This window comes from Platichthys flesus, chromosome 4, assembly GCF_949316205.1.
Source record: "Platichthys flesus chromosome 4, fPlaFle2.1, whole genome shotgun sequence".
Lineage (NCBI taxonomy): Eukaryota > Metazoa > Chordata > Actinopteri > Pleuronectiformes > Pleuronectidae > Platichthys > Platichthys flesus.
Genome location: NC_084948.1, coordinates 7448603 through 7468664, shown reverse-complemented (window position 1 = coordinate 7468664; position 20062 = coordinate 7448603). Strand labels below are relative to the sequence as shown.

Genomic DNA, 20062 nt, shown 5'->3' with positions numbered 1-20062 from the left:
TCGATGTCTTCTAAAACAGACTCAATGGCAGCATCTACACATCTCAGCTCTCCAGCGGCAGGCATGTTTGTTGAAAACGAATTCAACCCAAGGGCACTTTGATGAATAATAATAATTTACATCCAAGGATGATTTGGGAATTGATTTTATTTCGTATTTAGTCATCAATAAACAAAGTTTAAGACCAATACTTTACAATCTGTTGTAAACACCTCATGTCCCCTCCACCCTGCAGGTTCAGGTATTCCAGAAATGAAGACCATCCTGAGAGGAGTGGTGTTGAAGGAATACCTCACCTTCAAAACCTTTGTGGCCAAAGTCATCGGCCTCACCTGCGCTCTAGGCAGTGGCATGCCGCTGGGCAAGGAGGTAACGTATATAACCCCCCCCCACACACACACACACACAGAGAGAAAAATATTCCTACAAAAAAGCATCACCTGCTCTATGGGCCCATGAAGGTTTAATGGTACTAAATGGACATGATGTACTGGAGGCTGGGAAAGCATGTTAAATATATTGAATATGCTCAATGTATTGCGGCTTCTACCATGTGCAATGTATAAAATGACTATATGCAATGTATAAAATGACTATATCGCTACCATAGAGTATACATTTTCATTGGCTTTGTTGAAGAACAGTGGAAAAACAAGTGAAAACAGAGAGTTTTCTCTATGATCCACAGTTGCTCAATGATCATAAGGACCCAACATTTATAATGTCCACTAGCCTAGCCACTTGCTGTGGACTTTTATGATTTTAAAATTGGTACAGTGATTAAGGGGAGTTTTAAAAATTTGAAGTTACTGTATATTTTGTGTTTCGCGATATAGCCTAAAAATATCGCAATATTTGGTTTTGTCCATATTGCCCACTGCCCAGCCCTGCAGTCTTGATGTTCACGTAAAAAATAAACTTACCATAAAAAAATGTGTATAACTGATATCAATTTATTTTATTTTCAATTTGAGTTAGAAATGCCAGGAAAACTCGAGTGTTGATCCTCATTCAACAGCTATTGCACAGTGTGTTTCACTGATTCACCGCATTAAATCTTTGTCTGTGATAAAATATGGAGCCAGCACCGAGCTGCCATTAGGTTTGAACGGCCAGCTTACACAACATCTGATATAAGCTTTCAGAATCAGAGAAGAATACCAGCTGGCTGCAGCTCCAATTTAAACCGTTATCAGTCATCAAAAACTCATTAAGGTCCCAGTGAAGTGTTTGAGCAGTTTTCCCAGTGGGCCTTGAAAAAGTGGAGCAGCTCTATCATGACTGAAATCAGTGCATATATATGCAGTCCTATCAGTGCATATTATAGAAATCAGTGAACGCTACATGAACTTCTCGGGGAAACATCACCAGCTCCCATTCTACATCCCTGCTTCATGATTTACACATGATTCATAAAAGGCTGAGTATGTTCTACTGAAAGGATGTTAAGTTTAATAGGAATACATTTTGCACTGGTACATTCCGCCTCCAGGAAATCGCCATATGCTAGCATTTAAGTTTGCCACTGGCAGAAGCTTTAAACTTCTTTAACATACTCAGCTTTTTATAGGTCACCAAACAAACTGACTAGAATATATATAAAAATGAAAATAAAAAAATGTATTAAAACAATACGGCCTATTACTGTACCTTCAAGCAATAAAGTGACTACCTTACAACATTATCCCCTCTGGACTTAATGTAGCTGTGTTTGCTCACTATTGAGATGATCCAGTACAAATTTGGGGTGTAACGGTGCACAAAATCATTTCTCGGTACGTACCTTTTGAAATATAAAGCATTTAATAGCTTGTATTTTTTTTTATAATTAAACACTAGTTTAATAGACAAGTAGCTGTCATTCTTTAAGTCTGTAGTTCAGCTGCAACTGGCGGCAACCTTATTACAAAATACATTTACAAAAATAAATAAAACATATAAAATAATTTTTGATCACCGAGGACATTTGTTATATGAGTGTGGATACAGAACATGATCAAGCGTTTTTTTTTTTTTTTTTAAATAATGCTGAGGGTTAGTTTGATGTGTTGGCTGGACTATTTACAGGATCGTTTTACCCTGCATGTGCATCTGATGGGGTAAACATTAGGCTCGGGTCAGGTTCTGACACAAAATACAAACCCGGGCTCGTTTATTGTTCTCTGGGGCTCACTCTGTTATTTTGTATACTGCTTTAACCCTAACCCCTGGATTGTTGATGGTTAAATGTCACAGGGAGCTGTGTACGAATAACACACATCCTTTCAGTCCACCTATGTCTCGAAAGTTTTATTTACAAGTATGTAGAAAATACTTGTACCGCTACACCCTCAGTACAAACCAATATAAACCCACACAATCTTAGTTGCAGCTGATACCAGCTCCCCTACATTAAGGCTATAGCCTATGCAGGAGCATGAATTGGGCTTGAGAGCACAAAGTGCTGGAGAGGAGGGAAAACAAAATGAGAAAGAGGCAGCGTGCAGAGTTAACTTGGGACCTTTTCTAAACCCAAAGGGAGGTAGAAGACTGTTCTTCTGGAGATTGTTGAATCCCCAAATTCTCAATGCAGATGTTGTTTATGTCCTGTACATTACTTTGTGTGGATGAGTTTGGAAAATGTAGAGTATACTTCTTTGTCCTTCAGCAAAAAAAGTTTCAGGTAAGTATGGCATCCCCCAAAAGATGTTTAGCCCCAAGACATACTGACAGGAAAAAAAATGTTTTGCCTTTCTCACACACACACACACACACACACACACACACACACACACACACACACACACAAGCCTCAGGCCCCTCTGGCTGTGTACGCCTGCAGCAGCATCCACACTTCCTTTAACTTGAGCATCACTCTTCTAATTATCTCACTTTCAATCCTGTTGGTTCCACTTTGAACATCATCCTCTGAATTTTAACATCCACTGCGGACTTTGTTGTTGAGGATCTGTTTTCAAACAGTTTTACGTGCTGTCTCATGTGACGCACAACAAACAGGAGGCTTAAGTGCTTCTCGGCTTGTAATGTTTGTCTCAATTACTTTCTTTATAAAGATGAAGAACGTATCGCACTGAATAAAGTTGTTGAGGAATTTTTGACAATCCTCACACATTACTGTAAATTGCACTATATATTATGTATCTTGTATACTAGACAGAGAAGCACCAACTTCTACCTTCACCAACTTTAACTCGTATTTCCCCAGTGGCAAGACGTAAGGACAATGGGATTTAGGAATGCATACTTTTGGCTAAACTATCCAATAGAATGCGAACACCTACATGTAACATAGAGAGAGTGACAACATTTCTAGCCATACATGGATGTGCTGTTAGAATGGGTGACGCAAGTAGAAGGTTAGATGCTTTATCTTAATTTTGTCCATCTATATGTTTAACACCTGTTGTATTTTATGGTCTTTTATCCCTCTCCTTTCAGGGTCCGTTCGTACATATCGCCAGTCTGTGTGCTGCTTTGCTCAGCAAGTTCATGTCTCTGTTTGGAGGAATTTACGAGGTAAGTCCTGGTTTTAAATTTTTCTTAGTCTCAAGTTTCCTTTCGGTCCTTTGACATTAAACATCTATTATTAATTTGTCTTACTATTGTTTCTCTCTATACGCTGTACACGCCATATAACAAATTCTGATGGAAAGAGTTTCAAACTACACCTCCAGTTATTTTTCTTATTCCATTTCATTCACTTCTTCAAAATCCAGTTTTTGTCCATTAAACCGATTCCCTTGGTTACCTTAGTCACTCTCTGTTGTTGCTGTGCTCTGTGAGCAACAAGCTTAATAAGGAGCTGTGAATGCTTTGCAAACTGAGTTGTTCCTTTCAGATACACAGTTTGCCTTCATGCCCTCTCATCTTGATAGTGACATTTTAATCAGGGCCGGAATATATATTTACTTTTTAAGAGCAATTCATGTTCTTCTAAAAAGTTGACAGAACATTGAACATCACTCAAAAACAAGCACTGAAGCTCGGTCCTGCTTGTAGTTAACATGCAAATACAAAATTAAAGTTTAACACTTGATGCTGCTCCACTCGTCTGTGGTGCCTCCTCAGCTGCTGCTAACAGGTGAGCCCACAGATTTGTAACATGGTACAAAGACGACAAACAGCCTCACCTCTGATCCTAACTTTACCACTTCCCACACGCCGCTCCGCAGATACTCTGGTGTCACAATTATCTGCTCAGGACGCCTTTGCTAGCTAGTCCTTCATTTTCATAGCAAAGCAAATTGAAATTCCTTTATTGATAGGTCAAGGTGAATGGGTCATTACAGCTCAAATACCAACTTTCCCCCAACCTCACTTGAATGTTTGAATTTCAAATAAAAACTGAGAGCCCTAGTGGTCTGTCGATGGTTTCAATGTGCTTTTCTAGTCTTTTTAACCACTCAAAGCGCTATACAGTTCCGTTTTCGCCATTCACCTATTCACACACACATTGATACAGTGCGTCTGGCTCTGTGCAGCACTTTGTAAAATAGATGAGAGGTTCAGTATCTTGCCCAAGGACACTTCGGCATACGTAATGGTGAAGACTGAGATCGTTCCGCACAGCTCTCCCGCCTGAGCCACAGCCGCACCACCGTTCACAAATAATTTGTTTTGAGTCATAATTAAGATTATGACCCATATACGGCAACAATGCAATAACAATATTTACGGTTGACAAATTTGTGTCTATTTCATAACTCCCTGTTTCCCCCATACAAGACCTACACATTTGCAACTCCATTACACTGAAATCACTTCAAATGATGATTACCACATCGTCAATAACTGGCTTTACTGCTTGAATTTGTCACATACTGCTTAACAGATTAATAAAGACACACTCAGTGGAAATCATTTGGAAACTGTAACCTGGTTCCATCAGCTATAGAGAGTTTGTCTTGCAAAAACGGCAGAGCTTAATAACAGAACAGTCAAATGTAAGTCAATATCTTATCTCGTTAGTCTGAAGAGGTGACGTGTGACATCACTGATGTGTGGGTGAAAGGCAATTTTTAAAACTGGATCAACAGTGTGAACACTTACTACTGTTGTGTCACTAACATGAAGCAAGAAAATTCAAAGTGTGGAAAGAAGAGATGGATTCTGGGTAGAGTTTTAGTGGAATCAGCAAGCAGCCGCTTTGCATTAATGTATTAAGGAGGTCGTGGGCCATTCATCAGGCTGTCACTGGCTCATCCAGCATTCAGCTGCTGTGTGTTGTGTTAACATTAGTTTTGTATGGACTCTGAACGTGGACCGTGCAATCCAATGTTAGTTTGTCTTCAATTAGAAGAACAAGTGTACCTTCATATCTCCCTAGAAACAAATTAGTTCAAAGTATCAAAGTAGGTTTTTGGGTTGCTGAAGTCGATGCTTTTATTCAGAGCTGCTCACGTGGTTTCGGTCATCAAAAATTCATCCCAAAAGTGCAATTTTTTTCCTTATTTTTCATAGGATTCAATCTCTCTCATCCCATAAAGTCTAGATGTTTTCATCTTGAAGACTAACTTTGCTCAGATAGATGCAGCGAAAGGAGTTGAGTATTTTATTTTGTATGGCGGGGGGAGGCATAGAATGTGGAAAAAAGCTGGATGGTGAAGATGCTGATCGATCAGGGGAAAGACAGAAAAATAATTTTCTTCCTCATGCGTCTCCTCCTTCTCCCGTTTCATCCCCTCCATCTTTTCCATCCTTTGGGAGAGGAGGCCAGGCGCTGGAGGAAGGCAGAGAAAATCTTACTCTCATCTCTACCTTTTCTGAAGATGAGAGCAGTTCTCTTTCGGGAATAAAGCAATGGGGAGATGGGAAGTCTTGAGGAGAGTACACAGGACAGTGGGACTCAGTGAAGAGTCAGTGCAAGAGCTGCAAAAACCCTTGTTACTTTATGGCCTTAAGCTGAGGAAAGAAGCATTATGTAGTCAGCTGCTTCCACAAAACAGATAACGATTGTGTTTACAAAGGCGATTTGGAGGATCAGCTGAACTGGACCGGAGTGTAGTTGTAGGTGTGCTAGAAAACACAAGCTAATTCACTTTTATTGTCCATGAAGACTAACCTGACTTAAAGCAGGACAACCATATAAATTAACACACATAAAACAGTTAAAGTGATAGCATAGCATCAGCAAGTGCTCTCACTGGGTCAAATTTAAAAGAGATTTTTTTTCTTTTTAAATCAGGACTATGTTTGTTTATTGAGTTTTTGAAACTGAAATGCTGTTTTTTTTACTTATTGATGAGTGGAAATCATACTGAAATGTTAAGTTTTACAATCACTTAAACAGTAAATATTAGCAGTAAAACAATAAGTGGTATTCATCTGTCCTTACTCGTCAATCTTTGTTTTGTATTCTCATGCTTCCTGAAGGAGCCCGCTTTAATAGGGATTAAGGTAATTCTGCATGATCTCCGGTCCGTGTTCCTTCTTCCCCACTATTCAGGTCTTGTCAAATAAATTCAAAAGTTATCTAAAATTTAAGGTAAATGTTTATTCAATTATCTTGCCTGAGAAACATTCTTGAAAATTATCCTTGTATTTGTCCTTGTCAAAATCATTTGTCAGACACTATCATATCACCTTGTCGTAACTGAAATGTCTAAGATGAAGTTACTGTATCTTACTTTGCACTGACAAGTATACACAAACCCAAACATTTTTGGAACCCATATTTTTTAGGATTACAGATATTGTGTTCTGTGTTGTGCTTTTGTGCATTTTCTTTTGAACAGCCTGTCATGATTGGTGTCTTTGTACACTTTGGGATCTACAACTGAATAAAACTAAATGTTTTTGGTTTGACCAATTGGTATGAACATATTTGTTCATAGGTGGTATTAATAACAAAAATGTATGATCTTACAAAGCACTTCCCAGTTTTTTTCTCATTTAGGGTTTTCTTTTTTTTTGTGTTTGCAAATCTCAATAGACACAAATTTGTATTTATGAAGTTAACATGACTTTTTCATGTCAAGGAGAAGAGAGGATCCAGCATGGAACAGTTGAAACAAGGGAAAATAGTTGGCAGCATGAAGGATAATGATAAAAAAATTATTTGTGTGTGTATGCAACCACCAGTACAGCGTGAGTTGTTGCACGTTATAAGTTTGTAAGCACAGGATAAGCCAATGAGCATAAAGTCCCACAGGGAAAGCACTTACGCACACACACTAACCTTCCTTTATCACTGTCAAGCTGCTTAAAGGAAGCCTGTCTCATAGGAATGAAGGTAAGATCAGTCACTTAAAAAAAACACCTCAGATTCTCATGATGCACTGTGACCCTCTGCCCTTCAGACATGCAGCTCAGTCCTTTCATTTGTTCCTCTCTGACGGTCCCTCTGTGTGTCACACTGCAAATCCTCCTCTAAAGACACGGTCATAATGATTCTCTTGCAGGAAGAGTCTCATATTGTATGAACTCTGAAGTTGTTAATGTAATTTAACTGCAGTTAAATCATTGAGCCTATTTGTCAACTTCTTAATTTTTTTACTTTTAAGCTTATGCTCCTGTGTGTTTTTTGTGTGTGTGTGTTCCAGAATGAGTCGAGGAACATTGAGATGCTGGCAGCAGCCTGCGCTGTAGGAGTGGGCTGCTGTTTTGCTGCCCCCATTGGAGGTGAGTCTCCATTTGTGTGTATGTGTGTATGTATATATGATATTCAGTTCAATTTGATTTGTAAAGTGCCAAATCAAAATATACATTACTCCAAGGCACTTTACGTTGAAGGTCTACACCCTAAAAATGATAGAGAACTTCACACAACACTGCACATGGTGAACTTTATGTCAGTGAAATTGATGGAGCAATTTTCAGTGATGTTTCAGAGGGGATCTGTTAGTGAAGGCAATATCCCTTTGATTTTTTTACAGATTAAATCAGCTCATGTCAACTTAAGAGTCTTACATGCTTTGCTTACTGGCTATAACAAATCTCACAACATGGTCTAAATATCTGAGTGTAGATGATGTTGTCAATGTCTTTACCTAGTTTGTGTTTTTATGTTTTGGAAGGTCATAGTCTGAATTTACGTTTTATTTTTGTACTATTGTATTCATCATATATGATCAAGGCCTTTGTAAGTATCATGTGTGATCCATAATGAGTCCGTTTGTGTATGTGTGTTTGTGTTACAGGAGTGTTGTTCAGTATTGAAGTAACGTCCACATTCTTTGCGGTGAGGAACTATTGGAGAGGTTTCTTTGCTGCTACATTCAGTGCCTTCATCTTCAGAGTCTTGGCTGTTTGGAACAGAGACGAAGGTAACGAGGACTATATGCAACACTGTATGACATTATTGTGAAGGGCCAGTAACGGCAGGTGATTTAACATTCATCTTTATATGAAATATTCTTTCAAACCCCTCAGGTGAACAACCTCATTGAAATGAGTGGTTTGCTTCTTTCCAAAGTCTTTGCCTCTTTAATATTTTGAGACACTTAAATCAAATATAGATTTAAGTGTCTCAAAATATTTGTTATAAGTTATACAACACTCAAAGCTATGGAAAAAATATAGCTTTTGGGGGGGGAGGGGCTCCATCCACCACATTCATGCATGTGCTCACCAAGGTGAACCCCTGATCTCAGCTAGTCAGAATTAGCCACGAGCAACATTAGCAAATGGTACGATACTGACCTATCGGTTCATAATAAAAGGCAGATGAATGATGGCAATATCTCATTTAAAATGTAGCAGGGGATGTTTCCACATGTTTTATTTATAAATCGTTCCATTAAAGAGGATTATGTTTGTGACCTCTACTTTGGAAATCGATGCTGGGTCCGCTAACAAAATACAGAGCCAGAGCTGTGTATTTAAACAGGAGTCCTACCCGGGCACACAGAGAACTTAGAGCTAACGGACAGTGAGGAGAATTAGACAAAGTGTATTGGATTCAAATGGCTTATAACCCACCTTGAACACAGGTAATGCTTGAAAAAAGGGATTCAACATAATTAGATTTTCTACTGTATCAGGGAGTTGGGTACTTTTTAGAAAAAGCTGCTAAAAGTTGCAACATCATCAAAAACAAGAACTGTTTCTATAAAAATGTAATTAATTATCATTAAAACTGATAGTTACTTATTAAATGTCATATTGAACAGAACTCTTAAGCAACGATTAGCCCACTGTTAATGTTTTCTTGTTAATAAAGTTCACAATACAGCCGGAGATGTAATATCACTTGAAGGCAGCTTAGACAATTAAAATATTAAATAAATCTTGATGATGAAAATAAAGCTGAGGAGGACGGGGATCATTAGGCAGATGTGCTCTGTTATAAAGCCTCACAACTGTCTCACCAAGCTCACACTGATTTAAAAACTAGATCGTTCTTTTACAGCACAAGTGTTATACTGACATTAATGTTGACAGCCAGGCACAAGGCAAAACTCTCAGCCAATGAAAACTCACCTTTAGGATCTCCAGGGCTCTTGTTATCATTTTTATTGTGTCTCTCACAAGAATTTCTCTGACCCTCTGTTTTCACAACACTTTGATCTGTCTGTGTAATGCCACCTCTAAAACATGCAGAGTTTTATTTACTTCACACTTCCATCGGGACCTTAGTTGCCGTTAACACTTGTTCACTTCCCTGCATCTACCTCCAGTAGTTGTGTGTTTTTGAAGATTGTGTTGACAGTGTTTTGGTTTCCTTCCTAACTCCTGCTGTATTTGGTTCTTCCCACAGAGACCATCACAGCCCTGTTTAAAACACGTTTCCGGCTGGACTTCCCGTTTGACCTCCAGGAGCTTCCTGCCTTTGCTGTCATCGGGTGAGTTCTGACAGTTGATTCGGCTTTGTGCCATTTTCTAGGCTACCAGAGCACTGTGATTGGTCAGTGTCATGGTTTTTAAACCTTCAATTACCTCCACTAAGGATGTTATGTTTTAGTTTGTGTATTTGTCTGTCTATATGTCTGTATAGGACTGATTACCACAAAACGTGGTCGAAGGATGTGGTCAGGGAAGAACCTAAACTTTTTAGTGTGAATTCATTACAAGAGGAGGTTCCAGTAGATTTCCAATAGATTTCCATGAAAGCTTATATAAATTCAAACATTGTGAGTCATTGTTTTTGCTCATCTGGTTCCTCTGACATGTATTCCCATTTACTGCAACTGCAGCAGATTTCAGATATTATTCAGGCGCTATGCCCACTGCAGCATATGACGGTGTTTCTTGAGGGTAGCCTGCGTGAGTCACCTAACATGGATAATTCAGCCTGAAACAGTTGCTGGCACACAGAGGGGCGTCTTATTTTATCCTGCCATAGCCCGAGGGCTCGTCCACTGCTGTGAAGGAGACCACGGGCTCCTAGAAGAAAGCAGGTGTAGAGATGAGAGGGAGAGTGCTCCTCCCTCTTTCACTCTCTCTCTCTCTCAGATAGAAGTACACCCCAGTGTTCAACTGCACAGGCTCCCCAAGAGAAGAAAAAACCCTTCCCTTCTTTTTCTTCCTCTTTGGTTTTTACGTATTGTGGCTGTTTTTATTTTGTCCGGAGGTGGTAACACCCATTGCTGCATAAATGACTTGCACATACAGTACAATTAACACTCCCTCCAGAATGCAACAGAGTGCTTAGCCCCAGTTTAATGCTGTGCCACCATGTGCTGTGTGTGTTCGCTCGTTTGTGTGCGTATGCACCGCTGCATCAGTGCGCTTTCCATCCTCCCTTGCCAATAGCTGTCAAGCGGGTAAAGTCGGTCAGTGTCTCAGTCAACTAGGCCACAAAGAGTTTGTTCTGCGTAGGATGCTTCCAAAGGCATGTCTTTGAAGAGTCACACACTATTCTCCATAGTGTTTGCATCTACAGGAGGATCAATGAGACAAGGAGGAGGCTGGAGCACTGCATGATTAATGAAGATGTGTGAGGCCTTAACATATGTCCGGATGCTCTTGTAAGTCACAAATGTCGACGAAGACAATGTTCTTATTTTAAGCAACAATAATCCGATCAGTCTTCCTACAGATCTCCTTCAGTTCAGAAATTGTTAGGTTTGCTGTGAACGGTGATCCTCAATTTACCACAACATCTCTGTTGAGTTAAAGTCTCAGCTCTGACTGTCGTTCTATAGATTTAAGCAGGTGTTCATGAACAGAGATGTTAATCCCCTCCAATGATTCCCTTTAAGCCTATAGCTGTAACTGATCATTCTGCTTTGTGCCTTTGGACTCATCTTAGCTGGATGCCCACTTCTAGAGGAAAAGCCATAGAACTAAATTCTCTTTGTATGGTGTTTGTTGACCTGAGTCTTTGAGATGACCGTGATAACGTTTCCCGCTAATAAACATTTCTAGATCTTAAGTCTTTTAAATTTGTATTAACTCTAACTCCCACCTCCAGTACTGTGTCACTGAATGGACTACAGTTTTTACATCATTGGCCGAAACCTCAGGGTAAATGTTTGAATGATGAGTTCAATTTTGTCTTTGTTGATAATTAGAACTTGAATTGAAACATGTTTTCTATGAAAATATCAAAAATGACTGTTAAATGCAATGTTAAAGAAGGTGTCAAAGAACTGTCCAGATCAGCATGTACCTGTGACGGGTTCTTCCCTGACCCATGCCACTGAGTGTTGTGATAACCTGTCCTGTAACAAACAAACAAAGATGAAAAGTTGAACATTTTCTGTTTGCAGACTTTTAAATGTTTTAAAATGCTGCATTTCTCATTTAGCCTCTTTGTATATTGATTATTGTTCAGACGAAAACAACCCCCAAAAATGAAAACACCATTGACTCTTTTTACACTAATATCAAACTTTTTATGAACTAAACAGTCATTTGTTGTCTCTGATAGTTATATTTATACCAGTATACCAGTTCGTCTGACACATCCACCTCGCCTTACCTCTAACCCTGCTTGGCCTCAAACGTTACCCTGACCCATCATTCCAACCTTTACCCAATCTCCAAACCATCATCTACCCCACAGAGAGAGGGGACGTTTGGTCCTTTCAGGGACAACAAGAGATGCATGTAGTGTTTTCCCCAGCTGATTTCTCCTTTTCCCCCTGTGCATTATTTATTCAGAGGTATATGATGGAATTAATAATGCAGCGAGATACATTTATAAACATTAGCTTGTCTGCAAAGCTGTCTGAGTCCATTCTCCCGCTCGCTCTGTCGTCTCTCTTTCCTCAGCCATAAAGAGGAGTCCCACTGAGCTTTTAAATGGCCGCTTATGTAAACCTCCTTTCCTGCTTTGTCTCTGACTCCCCCACACATTCCCATCACATTGTATGCACTCTTTCTTCTGCTCGCTCTCTCTCTTTCGCTCTCTTTCGCTTTCAACTGTAATTCTCAGTTCATTTTCCAACTCCTGTATGTTTGCCTTTTCAACGGCTTTGTTTATCTAAACGTTTCTCTTTTCCTTTGTATCTACAGAACATTCCTCCTACGTGTTTTGGTTACTTTCTCTTCTTCCTCAATCTTTTTTTCATTCCTCATCCTTCCTTCTTTTAATCCATTATTTGTATTTATTGGGTATATTTGGAGACTCGATGCATTAATTCCATTCAGATACAGTTTGATCACACATTAATGTTCATGCCAGGTAGAATGAGAACGGCAGTGCACACCTCCTCCAGGGCAGTCAAGCTGGAACAAATTTCACACACTGAAAGATACATGTATCAGCCACCTAATCATGTGTAGTTTTATTCATCAATAATCTCTGCATTGTTCCTGGGAAAACTACAAACAAATTACACAATTATTTTTGGATCAGAACCAAAATGTTATGAATTTATCTTGGCCCATATCCCGTCCTTCAACTCAGTTCTATTCAGTGGTATTTGTGTAATCCTGCCAACCAAAGAACAACTAAACCAACTGATAGAGGTGAAAACATAACATCCTTGACGAAGTTTAAAAAAATTTCCAAGTATTTCTGATGCGTTTGTGTATCTGTCTCTGCAGTATTGCCAGTGGTTTTGGTGGAGCACTGTTTGTGTACCTGAACCGACTTATTGTCCAGTTTATCCGGAAACAGAAGGCCATCAACAGATTCCTCATGAAAAAGTGAGTATACCCTTATTTTCCATTGAAGAGCATATTTTCAAATACTGTAATAAGGTCATTATCCTACAGTATTTATTGCTATAAAGGAGCCCAATTACCCAATCTATCCAATGTATATTGTACCCCACATAAATAAAGGTTGAATTGATAAATAGTTGACCAGTGTCTGTTCTAAACCGGCCTGATTACCACTTTGTCACTTACATAGATGATTCCCAGACGCCGCTGCTACAGAGCACTGGTTTCCTATTTATTCAAACTTTATCAATATTGAACCTATTGCAAGTCCAAATTGCAACAAATCCAAAACTGCACTTCCTGGGGTCCTTTACAACACACGAACCAAGTGTGAAGCCACATACAGATGTCTGTAATAAGTAGATGTAAACACCTTTGTACCGTATGTATGTTGTATGTTGCTGTATGTTCTGTACAGGTGATCAGTTATATGGTCACATTGCTGGGGCTTGTAAGATGAGGTCACAGACGTCCTCAGACACAAATAATATAAATAAATAAATAATTTATAGTGTCTTATCTTATCTTATAAGTCTGAACTTTTATGACCCAGTAATGCTGTGTTAAATGTCTCCCTTTTCTTTTCCCGTCTCTCCCCTCAGACGACTGCTGTATCCAGCACTGGTCACTTTACTTGTGTCCACATTAACCTTTCCTCCTGGCTTTGGGCAGTTTATGGCTGGAAAGGTATATTCCCCACTTCCTTTAATACACCTCAGTATTATTGTTATACACACCTCACTGCAGCCTTCGCTGTAGTTCAAATTGAACAAGTGATCAGTGCTTCTTTTAGCACCAGGTTTGGATGTCAAAACCTTATCACCTCATTAGTGATTTATGTTCTTATGTGTCACACTGTTTTCATGCAGCTGTGCACAAAATCATTATATTGTTTCACAAAAGCCTGATTATCATTTATGTCAGTGTGTGATTTATTTTTTTAATACTCGTGTCGCAGGTTACAATGTTCTCATGAGTGCTGTTGTATGCGTCATCGTTTGCTTACGCCGGAGTCGAGCACATTGTCCTTTGCTCCTGGGTTGACGCATAACCATGTGTGTGTGACTTATTTCCAATTACACTCATTTCATCTGTCTAATTATCAGAGTTAGAAAGAGATTCTCTCAGACCTTATACACACAAACAGTACACATACACACTAACACACACACACACACACACATACACACATACACACACACACACACACACACACACACACACACACACACACACACACACTTGTGCACCATGTCCCTCGTTCTCAGCTCCCTTTGAGAGGGTGAGTCAGGCTTCTGAAGCTCTGAATCCACCTACACTGACCCCCTCCCCTTAGAGCGCCGCTCCTCAGAGCAGCATCTCAAATCCCTCCACCGTCGTACTCTCCCACTCCCCAGGCATAATTTCTTCGGCAGTCGTCACTGGCCGTGTCTGTTCCACCATTAAACTGAGCTGTCCAGGATATTGACCCCTTACGCGCTCTATCGGGTGTATTCAGTTTCCATTGATATCTGTTAGAGCAACATCTCCTGCACTGACAAACTGTAGACTTGTGCGTTTAATTTCAGAGTAGTATTTTTGACACTAGGTGTTGAATCCACCAAACAAAAGTGAAAAGCAGATATTTACTACAACTTCTTGGGTAGAGAGGAGTAGAGGTCTCACTAACGGGTTTGAACCCCTTGCTGAACATACAGTATTTGCATATGAAGTTGAAATGAAGCAGCAATATGCAGCACTAATGACTGCTGTATTAGAGAATTGTACAATAGATCCGGGTCACCCAGCACGACAGAGCCCCATGTTCTACTCTACAATTGTCTAGTCACAATCTATAACTGTACATTTTTACTCTAGGATCAAATCTCTGAAAGTTCCATGTCACTCCACAGCTTTCAATAATCTTTACTTGAATGACATTCACATGTGGTGCCAAAGCACATAAACTACATTAAAAGAAACTATAACATCACAAATCATTGAATGTAAAGGATAAATTGTTTACAAATAAATGATGTAATTATATATTTACCTTTAACGTTGATAATCTTCATCGCTTAACATTGTGGTCCAGTAGTAAAGTAATCTATCTTTAAATTACAAATGCTGTAACAAATGTAAGAGTCAAGGTCACGTTCAAGTCTATATCAGCAAACTAATAATCCCAATCACTCAAATTACATATTTTAAAGTAAGATAAGCAAATTGCAACAAATGCTGCAGAGCTTCCCTCCTCTGTGGCTCTGTTTTGATGATGTCATTTCCTGTGACCTGTAGCTCACGCAGAAGGAGTCTCTTGTGACTTTACTGGACAACCGGACCTGGGCCAAACAGGGCATTGCTGAGGAGTTTGACTACATTGGACACTCCGAAGCCTGGATACACCCGCAAGTCAACGTCTTTGTCACCCTTGTCCTCTTCATCGTCATGAAGGTAGGTTCAACAGAAAAAGCACCCATGTAAACAATTTTGATCATAGCTGATTTAATTTTTGGCGAGGTAAGATGGGAATGAGGGGAAGGTGGATGTGCAGTGAAGGCATCAGGAGCTGGCTCAACTCCTCTGGGGCTCTGTGAGGACGGAAACTCAGCCACTTTGATTTAGGTACTGGAATCAAGCCACCGCACTCTTGGCCTCAGAGAAAAAAGCAGAATAGTTTGGATATTCATTTTTCTCTTGTGGAGGAGAGTGCTGCTTGTGTTGTGATTAGAATGACTTTTTATGTAACCTTTTATTTCTTTGGCCGCCTCTGTTCAGCTGAAATGAAATATCCTCTCCGAATACAAAAAACAAAGGTTGTAAATCTACCTCCCTTTCTGAGTCTGTGCTTGTGCTTGTGCTTGTGCGTGTGCGTGTGTGAGAGCGAGCGAGCACTGGACTTCAAGAGTAAGGAAAGTGCAAACAGCAAAGAATCTGCTGAATTGCAAATGGATGGATATAGCATAATTGGATATAAAAATATTGTCGAAAGATTGATTATCTGCTTGTGTATGTCCAAGAGGTAATGAAGTTATGTTGAAGTACAGGTATTGAAATAAGGCTGTTTCTGAAATCTCTTCTTTATACCGTATAAAGTGGACTTATTGTATCCCACAATGCATAATTAAAAGTACAATCGATGGTCACTAACTGAGCAATATATACCAGCATGTATCGAGCTGAATAAAAGACAAAAGGCTGACAGATGAAAGGAGAAAGAGAACAGTATGATGGGAAACCATGTATGAATAAAAATAATAAAAGCCTTAGATGTGATTCTATAAAAGTAGCAACAAACAGAAAAGCCTTGATAGAAAATATTTATCTGCAACAGCTTTCTGCTCTTTTCAATTTATTTTCAAGTGAAACTACTCTCAGTATAATATGTGTTGATATGTTAATTGTATAACAACAATGACATACCTACTGACTTACTATACTGTATACTCCTTCTGCATTGAACTAACTGTACAGTGAGTGTTATAATAATATAATTAAATCTCTTACTGTATCTGACATTGAAACAAGTTCATTTACAGCAAAACTAAACTGAAATAAACATTTATACAGAATGGTTGTTGATTAAGAAAGGATTGTAAACACATTAGCATAATATCAACTGAAAAGTTTATGAACAATTGATGAAGTAGTTCACTACACATTATGCAACAACATATGACACACATCCATCCACAGATTCAGAAGGTTGAGCTGAAGTAGTGAGAAGCAACAAGCGAGGGTTAAAGAGTGGTTAAAATAAAGAGAAACAAGCTTCCACCACTTCCCACCACCACACTCCAGTTAAAAAGTTATGTAAGCACAGAAACAGAGAGAGTGACAGTGTGTACTGTCGGAATGACATCAACTGATTTCACTGTCTTTGACATCGTTCCTGAGCAGCTCAGCAGAGAACGTCTGTCTTTGTCATTAACCTCGAAAAAAATGACTTAATTAAGTTAGCATCACAGAATGATGAAATTATGAGAACATGCTGACCTGTTGTGCTTGTGTGCGTGTGTTCCTTGTGTCCTTTGGCAAAATTATCGAAAGGACTCTCAGCGTCACCCCTCTGTGTGACGTCCGACACAGAGCGTGTGTGTGTGTCTGCAAGCATGTATAGAGTTACAAAAGACAGATATATTACATAAAGGTTTATGTGACATACAGGTGAGACACACTCAGGACAAACACACACATAGACACACACACACACATTTCTAACTTTAATCACCCACCTGCACAAATCTCATCAAGCTGCTCTCCACAGCTATGTGCAAGCGCTGACTAGAGTCCTCTCTTTCTCTCTCACGTACACACACATACACACAGCTCAGAATCACATATATAACTCACAGACACACATGCGCACACAGCATTCAAAGTCAGGCTGTAATGGCTCTTGTCTAATTACAGCCTTTTGGTTTTGCTGGATTCAGCCTGGTGATTTTCAAAGGGACGATTGCTCTCCCTCCCTTTCCTTCTCGATAATGAATGGTTCTTTCATTCGACGTGGCAGCCATCTTGTCTTGCCGCTCCTTTTCATGCCCGAATTTGATGAAGGCTCTCGCTCCAGCTGTAAAACCTTTTGAAAGTAAAGGTGCGATGGGCGCTGCTGACGACAGGTCAGGAAATACAGCTGCTTTAAAAACTTTAATTACATGAGTTTTGAACACAGAAGAACTATACACACAAAAACTGCTGAAATGTGTTTCCTTGTAAGTTCACTGCACTGGTGCTGATATTTTAAGTGTAATTGTAGCTTTATATTGCACACTTGAAATCACACATACGAGGTAATTTACCATGTAATGCTATTTTTTAGTGGCGTGCAATTAGGCACATCAACAGCTTTGTGTGTGTGTGTGTGTGTGTGTGTGTCTGTGTGTGTGTGTGTGTGTGTGTGTGTGTGTGTGTGTGTGTGTGTGTGTGTGTGTGTGTGTGTGTGTGTGTGTGTGTGTGTGTGTGTGTGTGTGTGTGTGTGTGTGTGTGTGTGTGTGTGTGTGTGTGTGTGTGTGTGTGTGTGTGTGTGTGTGTGTGTGTGTGTGTGTGTGTGTGTGTGTGTGTGTGTGTGTGTGTGTGTGTGTGTGTGTGTGTGTGTGTGTGTGAGAGCTGGCTGTACTGTAATTGGAGTGGGAATAGAAAAGGGGCCCCTGAGGGTCCCTGGAGTCTACCAGGTGATAGACTGCCCTCTGAATGTGACACACACACAGAGGGCTCCCAGATGACTGACAAAATGAAATAGAGTATAAATGTCCTGGATCCTGCGTCATAACTCGACCTGAGTATCCTTCACTTCTCCATTCTATACCAGACTTCATCCTCTAGTGTTTTTGTGGTTTTCTCTCTTTAGTTTATTTTTAAAAATATTTTAACACGAACTTTGAGCAAACTTCTAAAACCATAATGTTACAATATGATAAACAACAATTAATCAGGATGAATCAATAATATCAATCAATAGGTTGAGATAGCTGTTCTACATTAAATTATACATTTTAGAAGTCAGTAAAGCCACAGGAGCTGGAACCCTTTAACCTTCCCAAACACAGAAAAATTGAAATCCAGCTTTGGAAGTAGCAGCTTCTTCTTTTGTCTTTCAGGCAGCATGATTAATAGAATTTTCTTCCTTCAAATAACTTCCTAATTGAGCTACATGTTGGCCATCGTCTCTATTTACTACCATGTTTTGTTTTTATTATCAGAGTTGATACATATTGTGTAAGCACTTGATGTCTAGATCTAATTATTAAACCAAGCACAGGCTCTCAATTTTTATGTGTTTGCAAATAAAGTAAATTACAGCCACGTTTTAATCACAAAAAATGCCAGACGTAACTTTGAATACTCGCAGGGTGAATCTTTAGTCTGACTCAGTTTTGATCCAAACAGAACCAGGTGTCAAGTCTTGCCTAAAATCTACTCAAGATGTTTTCGCTCATCACATGAATTTCCAATCATGACTTCTGATTTAATCTCGGTCACATGACTTGACGGATTTAAATGTTTTCTTCTAGAATAGTTCAGCCCCGAAGCAGCTCTATAGCTTACACTAAGTCTCATTAAATCATCTGTCAAATTAAATGTGGGTAATAAAGACAGTCTTAATTATATTTGAATGCAGGATTTTTCCATGTTGATTTTATTTCTTTTTATTAAATGTTTTGGTTTGGAAACCAACAACCCAATCAAGCATTGACTTGTTTCTGCTTCTTCTGACAGTTTATCAGTGTCCTTTCAGCTGGCAGTCATAGATCCTCATATATTTTGATGCTTGTGCACTACCTCAGATCTACTCTTAGTGGATTATATTAGATTATATTAGATGAAAAATGTATGATTCCTCCGGGGCAAAGTGAGTCATTGCTACTGCACAGAATTGAATAGAGCTAGGAGGATATAAATAGTAGTAGAGCAAATAAAGGCCATGGAAATCTGTCCAGAAATGCTAATGTGTCCCGTCCAAAAAAATAAAAAGAACACAATCACAATCGTACTGTGTCAGTTTTGAATGGTGCTCTGTAGAATCAAGCTTTAAGGCCTTGTAGAGAATAGCAGGGGTTTCAGCAGGATCAGGTTATATACACGTATTGAATTATATCACATCATGCTGATTCTGTCAGGTAGAGACTGATTCTGTACTTTTTTCCATTTACACTCTTGGTCAAGCAGTTTTCTCTCTGGGCTCAAAATACTTTAGTTGGTTATATAGTGTGGTTTATTGTATATGGACCATGTATTCTCATGATTCTAAACTGGGTTTTGTTTTTCTATGTATATGATGGTTTTCAAATATATAGAGTCAGCAATCACACAAATATAAGGTCAACCAATGCCCTTAATTTCTCCATCTTTTTACATATAATCCCTTATAGTTTCACATATTTACTAGCTTTAACAAACAGTGTAAAATTAGCAAGATCTATTCAATTTGCTTTCGATTGACACCGTTTTTTCCGCAAATTCTTCATCACTGCTCCTACTACTCACAAACTGTAAAATCAGAATACAAGGGAAAGGCTGCATTCGTTTT

General features: G+C 39.2%; 1 protein-coding gene across 5 annotated transcripts in view; it reads left to right on the top strand.

Moving 5' to 3' along the window:
- LOC133951808 (chloride channel protein 2-like) overlaps positions 1-20062 on the top strand; it is a 128601-nt gene that overhangs the window by 67095 nt on the left and 41444 nt on the right. For all 5 annotated transcript variants that reach the window (XM_062385992.1, XM_062385994.1, XM_062385993.1 and 2 more), the window contains 8 exons: positions 236-369; positions 3439-3516; positions 7542-7620; positions 8139-8264; positions 9698-9782; positions 12934-13035; positions 13656-13740; positions 15331-15486. In XM_062385992.1, coding sequence (XP_062241976.1) covers positions 236-369; positions 3439-3516; positions 7542-7620; positions 8139-8264; positions 9698-9782; positions 12934-13035; positions 13656-13740; positions 15331-15486 — 845 coding nt within the window. The remainder of the gene's footprint in view (positions 1-235; positions 370-3438; positions 3517-7541; positions 7621-8138; positions 8265-9697; positions 9783-12933; positions 13036-13655; positions 13741-15330; positions 15487-20062) is intronic.